General features: G+C 44.1%; 1 protein-coding gene across 4 annotated transcripts in view; it reads right to left on the reverse strand.

Moving 5' to 3' along the window:
* invs (inversin) overlaps nucleotides 1-17,949 on the reverse strand; it is a 292,265-nt gene that overhangs the window by 250,797 nt on the left and 23,519 nt on the right. For 3 of the 4 annotated variants that reach the window (XM_080208441.1, XM_080208415.1, XM_080208424.1), the window contains exon 2: nucleotides 889-996. In XM_080208441.1, the coding sequence (XP_080064567.1) occupies nucleotides 889-891 (3 nt within the window). In that variant the 5' untranslated portion in view covers nucleotides 892-996. The remainder of the gene's footprint in view (nucleotides 1-888; nucleotides 997-17,949) is intronic. The other variant, XM_080208432.1, reaches the window with a different exon arrangement.

The raw sequence follows: 17,949 nt of genomic DNA on the forward strand, positions 1-17,949 counted from the left end.
AAGATTTTGGGTGGTGGTGCTCCCCAGCGATTTACCACCTCTTAAATAAAATTATTAAGAATTGTAATGAATAAGATCCATTTTGGATTGTTTCTGGATTACAAGGCAAAAAAAAAGCCCTGCATGTATTTGCTAACCATTAGAATATTTTATCCTCTTGCGAGTTTCAGAATACCAATTCTTGCACAGCAAAATATCAGAAATTTGATGATGACCCAGACCTGAACATGCATGTTAATTAGCTGGAAATGAGATTTCTGCCCCTCACTTGGGCAGAAGCACCAGACAAAGAGATACCAGCAAATCTGATTGGCTGTAGTATCAGCAGTATCAATGACAGCTGTAGCCAAATCTGGAATAACAAGTAGTTCCCAGTTTCTAAGTCCCAGAGTCCAGGAGCAGGTAAATGCAGGGAGGAGTTTCCATGGTGAAATGGGGAGATGAGGCCTGTGTGGCAATGAAGGAGTCTGGAGGCTGGTGGAGGATTGGGGATAAGCACGCCCTTGGGGGATATTGTGTGTGCACGTGTGCATGTGCATGTGGGGGCCTGATGTGGCAAGGCTGTGCATAAGGAAGGCGACCCCCCCTTTCCCTAACCCCAACAACTCACTGGAGGTCCAAGCAAGATGACCTTGGATGACCAAGATACCTGGCTATTCCTCTTGCCCTGAGCTCAACACACCAACATCAAAATCCCCCCTCAAATTGCATTTTTTTCCTGCACGCGCAATCCAGCTGATAAGATCTGTAAAATTTTGAGTTAGAGTTTTGTAGAACAGAACTAAAAGGAGCATTGGAACCATCAGTTATATTCAGTCTTCTACAAAGCACTTAACCTATCTATTGTACAATATCAAAAAACAAGCAGAGAGAAAAGGATAAACTTACCATGACTGACAAATCTTTTGCCTTGCTTCCCAACCAATTAAAAGCATTTGAGACATTGATGGTTGCATCCAAAAAATCATTAATTACCTTTTAAATGGTTCATTTCTTCTGGAGGGGGAAAAGTGAATTGTGTCAGTTCTTTTAAAGCAAATATTTAAAGCTAAAGACAAAGAAAAAGACAATATGAAATAGAAAAATAAAATGCATTTAGGCCTTTTTAAAAACAACTGTAAACACAATGAGTACAGCTTTTGCTTTTCTATTTAATGTCAGAATGTTTGCACATTCTCCCAGGTCTACGTGGGTTTCCTCTGGGTGCTCCAGTTTCCTCTTACAGTCCAAAGATATGTGGGTTAGGTTGATTGGTTGTGCTAAATTGACCACAGTGTTAGGGGAATTAGTAGTGTTATGAGAATAGGGCCTGGGTGGGATTGTGGTCGGTGCAGATTCAATGGGCTGAATGACCTCCTTCTGCACTGTAGAGATTCTATTATTCTATGACACATGAACTAGGAGCAGAAATAGGCCCCATAAGCCATCATCTTGGCCTCTTTACAACCCTACTACTAAAACAAAAGCTTTTCTGGCTATTGTCACATTGCTGTTCATCAAACATTGTTGCATTTCCTACAACAGTGAGTATACTTCAAAACCACTTAATTGGCTGAAAAAGTGCTACAGGAGATTCCAGGGTTGTGAAAGGTGCTATATAATTTTAAGTTTGTCTTGTCCACTGACTCAAACCAAACCATGCTGCTCACAGTCTTAGCATTCTATCTGATCACAAGCTGAGCTTCCAACCCTAATCTTCTCTTTCATCAAGAGCATCAAGATTTTCCACTTCGAGAAAATCATACACTTCCATCCCTACCTTACATATATGTTGTTTACACCTCCACTCTTAAGTATTCAATGTTCCCCTTGCTAGCTACCTCTCTTGGACCTCAATAAAGTCCAAAACTTTGCTCCCAATATCCTATTGCACACAAAGTCACACTCAGCCATTATAATATTAAAACAAATTACTGTGGATGGTGGAGTCCGAATCAAAAACAGAAAATCTGGCAGCATCTGAGGAAAGAAAACAGACTAACATTTCGAACCTGATGATCCTTCAACAGAGCTCAACGACCTACACTGACTCCTGGTTCTCAAAGTCTCCCAATGAAATACTGAGGGAGTGTTGCATTATCAAGGTGGTGTCCTTCAGATGAGACATTAAAGTAAGGGCTATCTGCTCTCAGGCAGAGCTAGAAGATCACAGTGGCACAATTTCAAAGACACGGGAGTTCTTTGCAATGTACTGGCAACATTTATTCCTCGATTAAACAGTTTTCAAATTTCTTGTCATTATTGCATTATTGTTTGTTGGTTCTCAATATGCAAATTACAGCTGCATAAAAAAAATGTTCCCTCTGTTGGAGAGGCTAGAACTAAGAGACAGTGTTTAAAAATAAGAATCTACTATTCAACATGGGGATGGGGGAATATTTGTTTCTCCCAGGAAGATCATGAGTTTGTGGAATTCTTCATCAAACAGCAGTAGAGATAGGGTCATGGCTGTCCTGTTGGTCAAGAATCTAATTCCGCCTTAAAAATACTCTAAGTGTGTGGGCCAGGCAGGAAACTGGAGTAAAGGTCACAATCAGATCAGCCATAATGTTATTGAATGGCAAAGCAGAACGGTCCACTCTTTCTCCTAATTCACATGTTTTCTACATTTATAGCATGTCAAAAGTACTTCATTTAAAGGGATGTACCAATGTAATGAAAGATGCTATATAAATGCAAGTCTATTTTCCTTTCAATGTTTCTGTGTCCTTATCCCACCCACCTAATCAGTTTATTCTCTGAAATAGTCCCTTTAAACCCCGCCACTGATCAGACCTGCTCTTCTCCTTTCAATCCACCCCACTGATCAAACTTTTAGTCACTTATCTCGATCTCAACTTCTTTGGTCCTGCATCCATTTTCTCATGCTTCATGATATTGTTCTACATTAAGGTGTATGAATGCAAGTTCTTGTTAGTATGATGGCTCAGTCATGTAACATTAGGCATAGATGGTAGAACTAATGTACTAGGTTGAACATAAGAAATAGGAGCAGGAGTAGGCCATCTAGCCCCTCGAGCCTGCCCCGCCATTCAATAAGATCATGGCTGATCTGTCGTGGCTCAGTTCCACTTTCCCGCCCTCTCCCCATAACCCTTAATCCCCTTGCCTATCAAAAACCTATCATCACGCGTCTTAAAAATATTTAGCGAGGCAGCCTCCACCACTTCAACGGGCAGAGAATTCCAGAGATTCACCACCCTTTGAGTGAAGAAGTTCCTCCTCAACTCCGTTCTAAACCGCCCCCCCCTTTATCTTGAGGCTGTGACCTCTAGTCCTATTGTCTTTTCTGAGCAGGAAGAGCCTCTCCACCTCTATCTAGCCATCCCATTCATCATCTTACATGTCTCAATGAGATGTCCCCTCATTCTTCTAAACTCTAACGAGTACAAGCCTAGTTTATTCAGCCTCTCCTCATAGTTGAACCCCCTCAACTCCGGTATCAGCCTAGTAAACCTCCTCTGCACTCCAAGGCCAAAATATCCTTGCGTAAGTGCGGCGACCAAAACTGCACACAGTACTCCAGCTGCGACCTCACCAGAGCCCTATACAGCTGCAGCAAGACCTCCCTACTTTTATATTCAATCCCCCTCGCTATGAAGGCCAGCATCCCATTTGCCTTCCTGACCACCTGCTGCACCTGCAGGCTGGGTTTTTGCAACTCATGCACAAGGACCTCAAGGTCCCTCTGCACCGTCGCCTGCTGCAGTTTTTTGCCATGTAAGTAATAGTCCTTCCTACCATTATTCCTACTAAAGTGGACAACCTCACATTTGCCAACATTAAATTCCATTTGCCAGTTCCTGGCCCATTCGCCCAGCCTATCTAGATCCTTCTGCAGACTCTCCACGCCCTCCGTACAATTTGCCGTTCCACCAATCTTGGTGTCTTCAGCAAATTTCGACACCATATACTCGGTTCCCTCCTCCACATCATCTATATAAATGGTAAATAGCTGAGGCCCCAGCACCGACCCCTGGGGCACTCCACTAGTCACCAACTGCCAATCTGAATAGCACCCATTGACCCCCACTCTCTGCCTCCTATTTGACAGCCAATCCCCTATCCACGCTAACACCCTACCCCCAACTCCATGCCCCCGACCTTCTGTAATAACCTCTTGTGAGGCACCTTGTCAAACCCTTCTGAAAATCAAGAAACACCACATCCACCGGCTCTCCTCTATCCACCGCCCTAGACACATCCTCACAGAACTCCAATAAATTAGTCAGACACGACTTCTCCTTAACGAAACCGTGCTGCGTCTGCTCTATCAAACAATTGAACTGAGTAGCTATGGTATTCTGCTAAGTAATAAAGACATTGAAGGTAGAAGAGAAGGTATCAGTTGAGATGTTCAAAATGGAGGAGTAGCATTAAAAAAGGATGCCACAGGTCAGCTGAAATGGTAGGAGGAATCAGTGTGTTTTATTGGTCAGTCACTAGCCCCAGCTAATAAGATGCTGATCCACCAACATTTATTTCAAACTCTTAAAGAAGAAATTTGATATAACTCTTGGGCTAAAGGCGGGGAATTATAGGCCGGTTAGTTTAACGTCTGTGGTAGGTAAAATGTTAGAATCCATCATTAAGCAGGAAATTGCGAGGCATCTTGAAGGGAATTGCTTGATAGGGCGGACGCAACACGGTTTCATTAAAGGGAAGTCGTGTCTGACAAATTTACTGGAGTTCTATGAGGATGTGTCTAGGGCAGTGGATAGAGGAGAGCCGGTGGATGTGGTCTTTCTGGATTTTCAGAAGGCGTTTGACAAGGTACCTCACAAGAGGTTATTGCAGAAGGTCAGGGGACATGGAGTTGGGGGTAGGGTGTTAGCGTGGATAGAGGATTGGTTGTCAAATAGGAGGCAGAGAGTGGGGGTCAATGGGTGCTATTCGGATTGGCGGATGGTGACTAGTGGGGTGCCCCAGGGGTCGGTGCTGGGGCCTCAGCTATTTACCATTTATATAGATGATCTGGAGGAGGGAACCGAGTGCAGGGTGTCGAAATTTGCTGATGACACCAAGATTGGGGGAACGGCAAATTGTGCGGAGGGTGTGGAGAGTCTGCAGAAGGATCTAGATAGGCTGGGCGAATGGGCCAGGAAATGGCAAATGGAATTTAATGTTGGCAAGTGTGAGGTGGTCCACTTTGGTAGGAAGAATGGTAGGAAGGACTATTACTTACGTGGCGAAAAACTGCAGCAGGCGACGGTGCAGAGGGACCTCGGGGTCCTTGTGCATGAATCGCAAAAACCCAGCTTGCAGGTGCAGCAGGTGGTCAGGAAGGCGAATGGGATGCTGGCCTTCATAGCGAGGGGGATTGAATATAAAAGTAGGGAGGTCTTGCTGCAGCTGTATAGGGCATTGGTGAGGCCGCAGCTGGAGTACTGTGTGCAGTTTTGGGCGCCGCACCTGCGCAAGGATATTTTGGCCCTGGAGGGAGTGCAGAGGAGGTTTACTAGGCTGATACCGGAGTTGAGGGGATTGAGCTATGAGGAGAGGCTGAATAAACTAGGCTTGTACTTGTTAGAGTTTAGAAGAATGAGGGGAGATCTCATTGAGACGTATAAGATGATGAATGGGATGGATAGAATAGAGGTGGAGAGACTCTTCCCGCTCAAAAAAGACAGTAGGACTAGGGGGCACAGCCTCAAGATAAAGGGGGGGCGGTTTAGAACGGAGTTGAGGAGGAACTTCTTCACTCAAAGGGTGGTGAATCTCTGGAATTCTCTGCCCGTTGAAGTGGTGGAGGCTGCCTCGCTAAATATTTTTAAGAAGCGGGTTGATGGGTTTTTGATAAGAGAAGGGATTAAGGGTTATGGGGAGAGGGCGGGAAAGTGGAACTGAGCCACGACAGATCAGCCATGATCTTATTGAATGGCGGGGCAGGCTCGAAGGGCTAGATGGCCTACTCCTGCTCCTATTTCTTATGTTCTTATGTTCTAAGAGGGATATGCAGGGGTGCGGGGGATCATGATATTGAATTCGATGGTCAGCCATGATCAAAACGAGTGGCAGAGCAGGCTCAAAGGGCCAAATGGCCTACTTCTGCTTCTACTTTCCATCATTTGTTTTATCTATGGGCGTGTGAGAATTTGAGATCCTACCTTGAAAAACAGATGGTAAATGGGTACCCAACAAACAAAAGGTGAAGATTCTCCAGCTTGGAAGCTGGATCTTCAGAACTGTGTAACCTGGCACACATAGGACTTGCAGTCTGCAGACGAAGTAAGTAAAACTGCACTGATCAACTGTGAGCTACATAAGTTCAACACTGACATGTCTGCTCTCTAACAGAATAGACTAGCTGACATCAATTATACTTTCTACCGGCACTGCAAAAAGGAATTGAGCAGGAATTGGGCTTTAATGTCAACAACAGATTCAACGATGCTATACACTAGATACATCAATAACATTTTCTTCCTTTGGACTCATGGCGAACAATCACTGAAACACCTACATGATGACATCAACAAGTTCCTTCCCACCATCAGACTCACCATGGACTACTCTCCAGAATCAGTTGCATTCTTAGACACATGCATCGCCATCAAGGATGGTCACACAGCACTTCACTATCACAAGCCCATGGATAACCTCACGATGCTCTACTTCTCCAGCTTCCACCCTAAACACGTTAAAGAAGCCATCCCTACGGACAAGCCCTCCGTATACACAGGATCTGCTCATGTGTACGGAACTTGGCTATCAATTTTTGTTGGGCGTAGTGAAGGCTGCTTTGGAGGACGCTTACCCAAAGATCAGGAGGATCGCAACAGACACCTCCAGACGTTGAAAGATGCCCTCATAAGAACAGGATATGGCGCTCAACTCATCGATCGACAGTTCCGACATGCCACAAAAAAAAAACGCACCGACCTCCTCAGAAGACAAACACAGGACATGGCGGACAGAGTACCCTTTGTCGTCCAGTACTTCCCTGGAGCAGAGAAGCTATGACATCAATATGTCATCGAAGACAACGAACATCTCGCCAAGGCCATCCCCACATCTTGCCTTCAAACAACTGCACAACCTCAAACAGACCACTGTCTGCAGCAAACTACCCAGCCTTTAGGAGAACAGTGACCACGACACCACACAACCCTGCCACAACAACCTCTGCAAGATGTGTCGGATCATCGACATAGATGACATCATCATACGTGAGAATACCATCCACCAGGTACACAGTACATACTCTTGCAACATCGCCAATGCTGTCTACCTGATACGCTGCAGGAAAAGATGTCCCGAGGCATGGTACACTGGGGACACCATGCAGACGCTACAACAATGGATGAATGAATACCGCTCAACAATCACTAGACAGGAGTGTTCTCTTCCTCTTGAGGAACACTTCAGCAGTCATAGGTATTCAGCCTCTGATCTTCAGGTAAGCATTCTCCAAAGCAACCTTCACAGTGTACAACAAAAATTGATAGCCAAGTTCTGCACACATGAGAACGGCCTCAACTGGATCTTGGGTTCACGTCACACTATCTGTAGCCCCCACAACTTGCCTGGGCTTGCAAAATCTCACTAACTGCCCTGGCTGGAGACAATACATATCTCTTTAACCTGTACTTAACTCTCTCTCCACTCACATTACCTGTAAAGACTCACATTCCAACCATTATTTTGTAAATTGAATTTGTGTCTACATATGCCCTGTTTGTTAACACAACTCCCACTTACCTGACGAAGGGGCAGTGCTTTGAAAGCTCGTGGCTTGTGCAACCAAATAAAGCTATTGGACTTTAACCTAGTATAATGAGACTTTTTACTGTGCTTACCCAAGTCCAATGCTGGCATTTCCACATAACAGATTGAAGCAGATAACTGAGATGCCTGTCACAACTTCTGAATGCTTCACATTTCCTTTCTATCATTATGAGATTTAGTCACTATCATCTGGGCTGATACACCAACCTTAAATGCCATTGCCAAAGACAAAGGCCACGTGTATGACTTGCTAGTCATACATTTTTCGAGCATCTATTACATGAAGAAAAGTTATTTCTGCAGGGAGACTTTAATGCAAGAGCTGAATCAAAGTTTCATGCTAAATATACTTCAGATATCATGGTGTCAGCAAAATAAACAAAAAATGGGCAGCAGCCATTCAAACTTCCATGCACAATGTAGACTTTGCATTTCTAGTCATTTCTTCCAGGGCAAGGTCTAATGGCATCATCTGAGATCTAGCCTCTGGCTCCAACTTAACCTGATAATTATTAAGAGACACCTGTCTAGTATTCTTCACACTTTTACATATCACAGTGCAAATTGTAATACTGATCACCATGACAAATGAGTGATGGTGCAACTGTAGAAAATATACAAGGTCAAAACACAATGAAATGTTGTGTATCAAGTTATATCACAAAAGGTAACAAAACAAAATCAGAAGCTCTCAGACAGTCTTTTTCAACTGATTGCGCACCAAATAATACTGATAAAGAATGGAGGTCTCTGTAGTAAATAATCTGTAAAGCTGCTGTAACCACATTTGGCAAAGGAAGAAACATGAACAAGATTGGAACCCACCACCTTGCTGAAATTAGGGTTCACTCAGTTATCCTCCCTTGGAGAATTTGCAAGTGATTACAACGGTTGGATTCTGCTGTTAATCACATCCAGGACTGAACCATGTTCATTCTGACAATGATGGCATTGAAGCATTGTCCATTAACACTCCATGCCTTCATTCACTTTGATGGTTCCATGTGTGACAGTTTTGATATCAAGAATGGGGTGAAACAGAAACGTATCTCAGCCCTGACTTTGTTTTAGAACAAAGATCGGAAATAGCAAAACATATGGCATGTCAAGCCTGTTCCACATTCCAATACAATTGTGGTTTCAACTTCATTTTCCTGTCCTGCTCCCCACATCCCTTAATCCCTGGGACACCAAAAATCTATCTATCCCAGCTTTAAATACCTTCAGTGTTCAACGATGGTGCATCCACAATCCTGAGGTACAGAATTCCAAAGATTCACAACCCTTGAAATGAAAAAAGTTCTCCCCATCTTAGTACTAAATGATTAGCTCCTTATCCAGAGACTGTGCCCCTTGTTTTAGATTCCCTGACCAGTGAAAACAATCTCTCAATGTCCACCCTTTCAAGTCCTTTCAGAATGTTGTAGGTTTCACTGAGATGGATTTCTCATTCTTCTAAATTCCAGGTAATATAAACCCAATTCACTGAGTCTCACACTACCTCTCATCCCAGGAACCATTTGAGTAAACCTTCACTATATTGCCTCCAATACAAGTATATCCTTTTTTAAATGTGGAGGCCAAAACTGCATATGGTACTCCAGATGTGGTCTCACCAAAACCCTGTACAATTTGTAGCAAAATTTTTTTATTCTTGACTCCAATCTCCTTGCAATAAAAGCCAACATGCCGTTGGCATTTCCAATTGCTTGCTGCATCTGCATGCCAACTTTCTGCATTCCTAGTCCAAGCACACCCAACCCTCTTAACATAAATACGTTTTTCACATCTTAAAAAATATTATGCTTTTTGTTCTTATGACCACAATTGTCTATATCTCCTTATAGTCTCTCCATGTCCCTACCACAGCTTACCCTTGCATCCAGTTTATCAGCAACTTAGATGTGTTATTGGTCGTTTCATCTAAGTCATTAATACAAATTGCAAATAGCTGAAGCCCCCAAAGAGATCCATATGGTGTAACATTTGCCAACTTCCAATCTAGTTCAGGAGTTTTGGAAAAATCATTGCTAACACGTCCACCATCTCTGCAGTAGTTATCTCTTTTAGAATCCTAGGGTACAGGCCTAGGGATGTCAGATTTTAGTCCCTTATGTTTCTCCAATACCTTAGCTCTGTTGATATAACATCCTCACTCATTTAGCTCCTAGATTATGGTCGATTTCAGGTACTGAAATTGTGGTCTATTGCGAAGACAGACAGAACATTTTCAGTGCCATTTTCTCGTTCTCCATAATTTCTCCTGTCTCTGCTTCCAAGGAACCAACCTTTACTTTAACTGTTCTCGCCCTTTTTATATACTTATAAAAGATGTTTTATATTTCTGACTAGTTTAATCTCACATTCTAAATTTTCCCATTTTGTCGATATTCTGGTTGCCCTTTGCTGGTTTCTAAAAAGCGCTCTCAATCCTCAGACTTGTCACTGTTTTTTGCAACATTGTAAGCCTCTTCTTTTATTCTAATACGACCTTAATTTCCTGAGTGAGCCACAATGGACCATTTTTTCTGTGCTCCTGATCTATGTTCCCCTGCCAACATAGAAGGAATGTACCTACACACACACACACACACACACACACACACACACACACACACACACACACACACACACACACACAGATGAAAACTCATCCTATCAAAGTGAAACCAAAAGCGCATATCCTGATTAGAGAATATCTGTATGCTAATAATGCTGCACGAGTCACATTTGGTTGCATAGAAACATAGAAGATAGGAGGAGGTGGCCATTTGGCACTTGGTGCCTGCTCTGCTATTTATCACGATCATGGTTGGTCATCCAACTCAATAGCCGAATCCCGCTTTCTCTCCATAACCTTTGATCCCATTCGACCCAAGTACTATATCCAGCTGCCTCTTGGATACATTCAATGTTTGACATCAACTACTTCCTGTGGTAATGAATTCCACAGACTCACCATTCTTTGGGTGAAGAAATGTCTCCTCATACCTGTCCTAAATGTATATCCTGAGTCTTCAGACTGTAATCCCTGGCTCTGAACTCCCCCAACACGTTCATTTGATAGTAAACCCACAAGCTTTTGGGGTTTGCCCCTTCATCAGGCGAGTGGACTGTTCTGGTCACAGACAGCACATAAAAAGGCACACACAGTTTACAGAATACTGATTAGAATGCGAGTCTTTATAGCTAATCAATTCTGAAAAAGGAGCAGACAATGTGACTGAAGATAGCATTAAGCATAGGTTAAAGAGATGTGTATTGTCTCCAGACAGGACAGCAAGTGAGATGTTGCAAGCCCAGGCAAGTCATGGGAGTTACAGATATTGTGACATGAACCCAAGATCCCGGTTGAGGCCGTCCTCATGTGTGCGGAACTTGGCTATCAGTTTCTGCTCAGTGACTTTGTGCTGTCGTATGTCATGAAGGCCACCTTGGAAGACGTTTACTCAAAGATCAGAGGCCGAATGCCTGTGACTGCTGAAGTGCTTGCCAACAGGAAAGGAACAATCTTGCCTGGTGACTGTCGAGCGGTGTTCATTCATCTGTTGTCATTGCGTCTGCATGGTCTTCCTAATGTATCATGCCTCAGGACATCCTTTCTTGCAGCGTATCTGGTAGATAGTGCTGGCCGAGTTGCAAAAGTATGCGCCGTGTACCTGGTGGATGGTGTTCTCACCTGAGATGATGGCATCTGTGTCGATGATCCAGCATGACTTGCAGAGGCTGCTGTGGCAGGGCTGTCTTGTGTGGTGGTCACTGCTGTTCGCCTGACCTGGGTAGTTTGCTATGGACAATGGTCTGTTTGAGGTTGTGCGGTTGTTTGAAGGCAAGAAGTGGGGGTGTGGGGATGGCCTTGGCAAGATGTTCATCTTCATCAATGACATGTTGAAGATTGCGAAAAATATGTCATAGCTTCTCTGCTCCGGGAAAGTACTGGACGACGAAGGGTACTCTGTTCAACGTGTTCCATGTTTGTCTTCTGGAGAAGGTCGGTGCGATTTTTTGCTGTGGCACATGGGAACTGTCGATCAATGAGTCGAGCGCCACATCCTGTTCTTACGTGTGCCTTTATATGCTGTTTGTGACCAGAACTCTCCACTCACCTGCCGAAGGGACAAACTCCAAAAGTTAGTGGGTTTACTATCAAATAAACTTGTTGGACTTTAACCTGGTGCTGTGAGACTTCTCACTGTGTTTACCACAGTCCAACGCCGACACCTCCACATCTGAACACCCCCACCGTCGGAAATATCCTCCTTGCATCTACCCTGTCTAGTCCTGTTAGAATTTTAAGTCTCTATGAGATCTCCCCTCTTGCGTCTGAACTCCAGCAAAAACAATCCTAGCCTAGTCAATTTCTCCTCATGTTGTTCATCCATCGTCATCGATGAGGACCTCGACACCATTAGTTGTTTTGAGGCTGGTTGCGGTGTGTCTGAAGATGATTGATCAGGCCAATTTGGGCACGTAATGTTCTGGCACATATTGGACAGACTTGTGTAGGCATTGTAGTTGTTGCACAGGTGGTTCTGGACTTGTGCAGCTCACGCTTAAGTTGTGCTTCAGCAATGCACCTTGCTTTGTAAGCTTGACAGCCTTTGTGAATGAGGTAGCACCAGGTAGGGCTGTTTTGTGCCAGCGTTTCCCAGGTGGTCGTGTGTATGTCAAGCGACTTCAGGGAAGCCTTGAGTGTGTGTCTTTGAAACGTTTCTTCTGCCCTCCATGTAAGCATCTTCCAGCAGAGAGTTCCCTAAAAAAAAAGGAGCTGCTTGGGTATGCGTTCATCTGGCATACGGATGACATGACCTGCCCACCTGGTGTGCGTTCATCAGCAGTGTGTAGACTGATGGTAGACTTGCCCTAGAGAGAACTTCAGTGTCTCGTACTTTGTCTTGCCACCTGATGCGTAATATTCTGCGAAGACAAGTCATGTGGAAATGGTTGAGCTGTCTTGCATGCCTTTGATACACAGTCCATGTTTCACAGGCATACAGGAGGGTAGTGAGTACCACAGTGCTGTAGACCTTCAGTTTTGTTGCTGGGCTGATTCCTCGATGTTCCCATACAGTGCAGCGCAGTCTACCGAAAGCAGAACTTGCCTTTGCTATTCTGCAGTTAACTTCTATATCAATAGTCACTGCTTGGGAGATGGTGCTGCCAAGATAAGTGAACTGGTCCACTGCCTGTAGTTTCTGCCCTTTGATTGTGATCATGGGTTCTGTGTACGGTGCATAAGGAGCAGGCTGGTGCATGACTTCGGTCTTTAATGTTGATGGCGAGTCCAAAATTGTCACAAGCCTTGGAAAATTTGTCTTTTCTGACCAGCATCTCTGGCTCTGAGCCAGCATACAGGGTGCAGTCATCGGCAAAGAGGAAGTCTCTCAGAACAGTCTCCTTCACTTTGGTAATAGCTTGAAGTCTCCTCAGGTTGAAGACCTTCCAATCCGCTCTGTATTTGAGGCCAATTCCAGCAACGCTGTCCTGGAAGGCATCATTCAGCATGGCAATAAACATCATGCTGAACAGTGTGGGTGTGAGCACACAGACCTATTTGATGCCATTGGCGACTGGGAATGCCTCAGAGGGTTCTCTGCCATCCAGTACTCTGACCATCATGGAACTGGCGTACTATCTGAATGAATTTGGGAGGGCAGCCGAACTTTGACATGATCCTCCACAGGCCTTGTCGGCTTACAGTATCGAAGGCTTTCGCGAGGTCAAAGGTTGTGTAGAGATCACAATTCTGCTCGTGACACTTCTCCTGAAGTTGGCGCGCAGCAAAAATCAGATCAATAGTCCTGCGACCTTTGCAGAAGGTGACTCTGGAAGCAAACCCAGTTCCACATGAGTGACCAGACGATTTAGCAGGACTCTTGAGAGGGTTTTTCCTGTGAGGAGAGCAGCGAGATTCCTCGGTGGTTGTCGCGTACCTGCTGATTGCTCTTCCTCTTGTAGAGGTGTACGATGGAAGCATCTTTAAGTTCCTGAGGAATGGATCCTTGCTTCCAAAAAGGACTGGAACAACTCGGTGAGTTTCTCGATAAGTACAAGACCAGCAGCTTTATATATCTCTGCGGGTATGGCACCTGCCCCTGGGCCTTTGCCACTGGATAGCTGGCTGACAGCTTTCGTGACTTCGGCTACTACCAGTGGGTCATCCATGGCCCTGTCGATATCAACCTGGGGAATCCCGTCTATTGCCTCATAGATGACAGTCAGTTGAGGATGGCTTCAAAACGGTCAGCCCACCTCTGCAGGATCTGTGTCCTCTCTGTAATGAGAGTTGTACCATCCGTACTCAGGAAGGGGGTACTCCCAAAAGGTTGAGGTCCATAGAGAGTGTTGAGGGCTTCGTAGAACTGTTTCAAGTCGTTTCTGACAGCATATCCCCGTATTCCATCTGCCTTGGCGCTCAGCCAGGTATCCTGCATTTTACGCAGTTTATTCTGGACTGTCCTGTGAGCACTGGTAAAAGCATTTTTCTTGGCAGCTGGTAACGGATCATTCTAACAGGCCCAATGAAATCGGTGCTTTTCAACAAGTAGGGCCTGTATCTCCTCATAATTCTCATCGAACCAGTCATGCTGCTTGCAGGTAGAAGGCCCAAGCATTTTCAGTGCAGATGTATGGACAACATTCCTAAAGCGTTCCCAATCGTCCTCAGCGCTGCCTGCGAGGTGCAAGTCAGCAAGCTTGATTTCTAAGTCTTCAGCCAGTGCTGAAGCTATGCTGGGGTTCTTTAGCTTGGCCTCATTGATTCTGTTCATAATCTTGCTTCCTTGTGGTTGCCTCTTGGGTCTGATGCAGTGCCTCATTTTGGAGACAACGAGCCTGTGATCTGTCCAGCAGTCAGCACCACACGTGGCCTTGGTCACTCTGACACCCCGCCTGTCTTTTCTCCTGACAATGACATAGTCGATAAGATGCCATTGCTTAAAGCGGGGGTGCATCCAAGAGGTCTTGTTAAGGGTAGGCAGACAAAGTTGTGTTGGTGATGATGAGGTCGTACTGCTGCACGGGTCTTCATTAAGATTCATCCCAGGAATCAGCCTGGTATACCTTTGCTGCACTACCTCAAGAGCAAGCACATCCTTCCTCAGAGAAAGAGACCAAAACTGCAACCAATATTCTCGGTGTGGCCTCACCAAGGCCCTGTACAATTGCAATAACACATCTCTGCTCCTCTACTTGAAACCTCTCGCAATGAAGGCCAACATACCATTCACCTTCTTTATTGTCTGCTGTACCTGCACGCTTACCTTCAGTGAGTGGTGCACTAGGACACCAAGGTCCTGCTGCACACTCCCTTCCCCCAATTTACAGCTATTCAGGTAGTAATCTGCCTTCTTGTTTCTGCTTCCAAAGTGAATAATCTCACATTTATCCAAATTATACTGCATCTGCCACTGATTTGCCCACTCATCCAGTCTGTCCAGATCAAACTGAAGGATCTCTGCATCCTCATCACAATTCACCTCCCACCCAATTTGGTATCATCTGCAAACTTTGAGATGTTGCATTTTGTTCCCTCATCCAAATCATTAATATATATTGTGAATAGCTGGGATCCCAGCACCGATCCCTGTGGCACACTTGTGTCTGCCAATTTAAAAAGGATACAATTCCTACTCTTTGTCTACCAGTTTTCTATCCATCTCAATACACTCCCCTCAATCCCATGCGCTTTAATTTTGCACTATAATCTCTTAAGCGGGACTTTGTCAGATGCTTTCTCAATATACCACATCGATTGGCTCCCCCTTGCCAACTCTAAGAGTTACACTTTCAAAGAATTCCAACAGATCTGTCAAGCATGATTTCCCCTTCATAAATCCATGCTGTCTGATCCTGCCACTGCTTTCTAAATGCTTTGTTATAATGCTCTTAATAATGGATTCAAGAATTTTCCCCACTACCGACATTAAGCTTACTGGTCTATAATTCCCTGTTTTCTCTCTACCTCCCTTTTTGAATATTGGAGTAGCATTAGCTATCCTCCAATCTGTAGGGACTGTTCCAGAGTCTATGGAATCCTGGAAGATGACCACTAATGCATCCATTATTTCTAGAGGCATTTCCTTAAATACTCTGGGATGTAGATTATCAGGCACTGAGGATTTATTCACCTTCAATGCCATCAATTTTCTCAGCACCTTTTCTCTACTAATATTGATTTCCCTCAGTTCTTCTCTCTCACTAAATCTTGCATTCTCCAACATTTCTGGCATTTGGTTTGTTTCCTCTTTTGTGAAGAAAGAGCCAAAGTACGTATTCGGTTGCTTGGCCATTTCTCTGTTCCACATTATAGATTCCCCCATTTCTGTCTGTAGGGGACCTACTTTTATCTTTACCAACCTCTTTCTCATGCCTGTGTCATGTTTCCCCCTCAGTTAAGGGGCAGGGTATTGTGTCTTTGCCTGTGATCAGACTCAAAAACACACCACTGGAAGCAGTCAGAAAATTCTTCTCCCTTGGATCTACGATGACACACAATCTGTCACTTGAAGAAGAGCTCTCAGCACATGCATTAGAAGGCAGCCACCAACTCTGGCTGATCAGCAAAACAGGGATAGAAAAGCAACAAACTAACGTCATCTATGAGGATGGTATCCTTAGACATTACTAAAGGCTCAATAATCTCTATCTCCGTTGCCTAAGGTACACCTTTGACATTACATGGAAAAGTCAAAAGTCACTAATTAAGCAGTCCTTTCTAGGGCAAAGCACTAGCACTAATCAAGCAAGGTAAATTTTGTTGACATCAGCATATACATAGGATGGGGTTCTTTCTCAGGTTGGAATGAGTGCCACAGGGATCAGTGCCGGGAACAGAGTTCTTCACAACATATATTAATGATTTGGAGGAAGTAAGGAACAGAGCGCACTGTGGCCAAATTTGCAGATGATACAAAAGGTGGGAGGGAAGGCAGGTTGTAAAAAGGATATAAGTAGTTTAGAAAGGTATTAGCAAGTTAAGTAACTGGGTGGAAAAGTGGTAAATGGAATTCAATGTGGGAAAATGTTAGATTGTTAATTTTGGAAGAAAGAACGAGAAGGAGTTTTTTTTTAAATGGAGAAAAACTGCAGACTACTTGTGTAGCATAAAGTGATATGGGGGTCCTTGTTCATGAAACTTAAAGCTAGCATTCAGGTATAGGGAAGGTAAATGGAATGCTAGCTTTCATTTCAAGGGGGCTGAAGTATAAAAGTAAAGGGATGTTGCTACAACTGTACAAGGTACTAGTGGGGGCACATTTAGAATACTCTTGGTCCCCCTTTTGAAATAAAAATACATCACTGGGGCAATACAGAGGAGCTTTACTAGGATGATCCTAGTTTGGAGAGTGTGGCATTTGAAGAAAGGTTAAAAAGGTTGGAACTGTACTCGTTGGAGTTTAGAAGAATAAGAAGTGATATGATTGAAAGATAAGATTCTTAGTGAGTTAGACAGGTTAAATGTTGGTAAGATGTTTTCAGTCACGGAAGAGAGTAAGACCAGATGGCACGGTCATAGAATAAGGTGTTCCTTTAAGATGGACTTGGAGGAGGATTTTCTTCTCTCAAAGAGTGGTGAATCTTTGGAATTCTTTGCCCAGGATCTGTGGAGGCTGAGTCCTTGAACATTTCCAAGGCTGAGATTAATAGGTTTTTAATCAGTAGGGGAATTAAGGGTTCAGATACAAGACAAGAAAGCGGACATAGTGAATGTTACATCAGCCATGATTTTATTAAATGGTGGAGCAAGTTCGAATGGCTGAATGGTCTAGTCCTGTTCATATTTCTTATGGTTTTATGGGCTACATTGTTAAGGATATGCCATATGGGGAGGTAGCCTACGCCAAGAGACCAACATGGCATTTAAATCTCAGATTTAAGAATATGTCAAAAGAGACATGACAGCCCTTCACAACAAGCGAGAAATTCTAGCTAACGATGTAAATGGCAGGAATTGGTCATCATGAACATCTGATTTCAGAAGCTCCAAAGCAGGTGCCAATCCTACAAATAAGATGACAGCAGAAATCATCCCACACCACCAGCAAAAGCCAACTTCATGTGCAGTATTTGTGGCAGGCTTTGCCTTTCCAAAATTAACTTGAAAAGCCATTAAAAGAAGTGCAGATAATCTCATCTGATCCCACTGATGTTCTGAGGTTGCCTTCCCATTATCTCATAAGAACATAAGAAATAGGAAATAGGAGCAGGAGTAGGCCATCT

The sequence above is a fragment of the Carcharhinus amblyrhynchos genome, chromosome 2, assembly GCF_965287045.1.
Source record: "Carcharhinus amblyrhynchos chromosome 2, sCarAmb.v2.hapA, whole genome shotgun sequence".
NCBI lineage: Eukaryota > Metazoa > Chordata > Chondrichthyes > Carcharhiniformes > Carcharhinidae > Carcharhinus > Carcharhinus amblyrhynchos.